The sequence below is a fragment of the Lycium ferocissimum genome, chromosome 8 (genome assembly GCF_029784015.1).
Source record: "Lycium ferocissimum isolate CSIRO_LF1 chromosome 8, AGI_CSIRO_Lferr_CH_V1, whole genome shotgun sequence".
In the NCBI taxonomy this organism is placed as follows: domain Eukaryota; kingdom Viridiplantae; phylum Streptophyta; class Magnoliopsida; order Solanales; family Solanaceae; genus Lycium; species Lycium ferocissimum.
The window spans coordinates 55,691,216-55,692,332 of NC_081349.1; the positions used below are offsets into that span (position 1 = coordinate 55,691,216).

Below are 1,117 nucleotides of genomic sequence, written 5' to 3' on the forward strand. Positions count from 1 at the left end.
CTTTAATGCAGGGGCTGGATTGAGCATAAATTGTATTCTGGTGAAACATGCCATAAGGAGTTGGTGGGAAGCAAAATGCCATTTCAAGCTGAAGAGAATATACAAAGCAGTTCCTGCTTTCATTGTGTGGCAAATATGGAAGTGGAGAAACAATAGGCTACATGATGGCAATATGAATCTGAATAGAGTGATATATGAAATAAATTTGAAAATTTATAGGCTATGTAAAGTTCAGTTTCCTGGGCTAAATACTCCAACTAGATGGCATCAGATTGTTCAATTCTTTGAAGGATATAAACCAACTACTACATGCAGAATTATTAAATAGATAAGACTGCAGTACCGGATTCTACAAGTGTAATGCGATGGAGTTTAAAAAAGGAAATCGAGGGCCAAGTTCTGCTGCATTTTGTATCAGAAATGAAGAGGGGGATTTGGTGCATGCAGCTGCTAAAACTCTGAGTGATGGATCAAATATAGTTTCTGAGGCTGAGGCTATTAAAATGGGTGTGATGTACTGTGTGGAAAAGCAACTCTTTCCATTAATCATAGAGACTGATTCCATGACCATGAAGATGATTATCAATGCTGAATGGAAGATCCCTTGGTGCATTTCAATGTTGATGGATGATATCACAAGGATGATGGAAGATCAAAGAGTGACTGTGGAGCATATACACAGAGAAGGAAATAGACTTGCAGATATTTTAACTAACTTTGTTTTTGATTTTGCAGGTACAGTTCAGTTTCGTAATTTTCAAGAATTACCAAGTCAAGCTAAGAAGATTCTGAATTTGGAAAAAATAGGAATTCCTAACTTGAGAATCAGAACTCTTCAAGACAAAGCACCTGATTAAAATCTTTGATCCCAGAACTATAAGCCTTTGCTAAGTTTAGTTTTCAACAGATTGTGAGCTATTGCAGCATATGTATTAGGGTGGTATCAGTGTGCTTGTCATGCTCATTCCTTAATACAAATGTTGTAATTATCATAATATAAGTAGCAGACTGTACTAGCTATGGATCAAGCATCATAGTGACCTGGTTTCCATGCAAAGGGTGATATACACAGCAATATACAACTACTTTCATGTTTGCCTGAAGAATGATTCACTTG

General features: G+C 36.5%; 1 protein-coding gene across 1 annotated transcript; it reads left to right on the top strand.

Moving 5' to 3' along the window:
- The first annotated feature begins 365 nt into the window (after positions 1-365).
- Positions 366-857, top strand: LOC132066495 (uncharacterized). The gene has a single exon (XM_059459800.1). It carries the CDS (start codon positions 366-368, stop codon positions 855-857), a length of 492 nt encoding a protein of 163 aa, XP_059315783.1.
- The last annotated feature ends 260 nt before the right edge of the window (positions 858-1,117 follow it).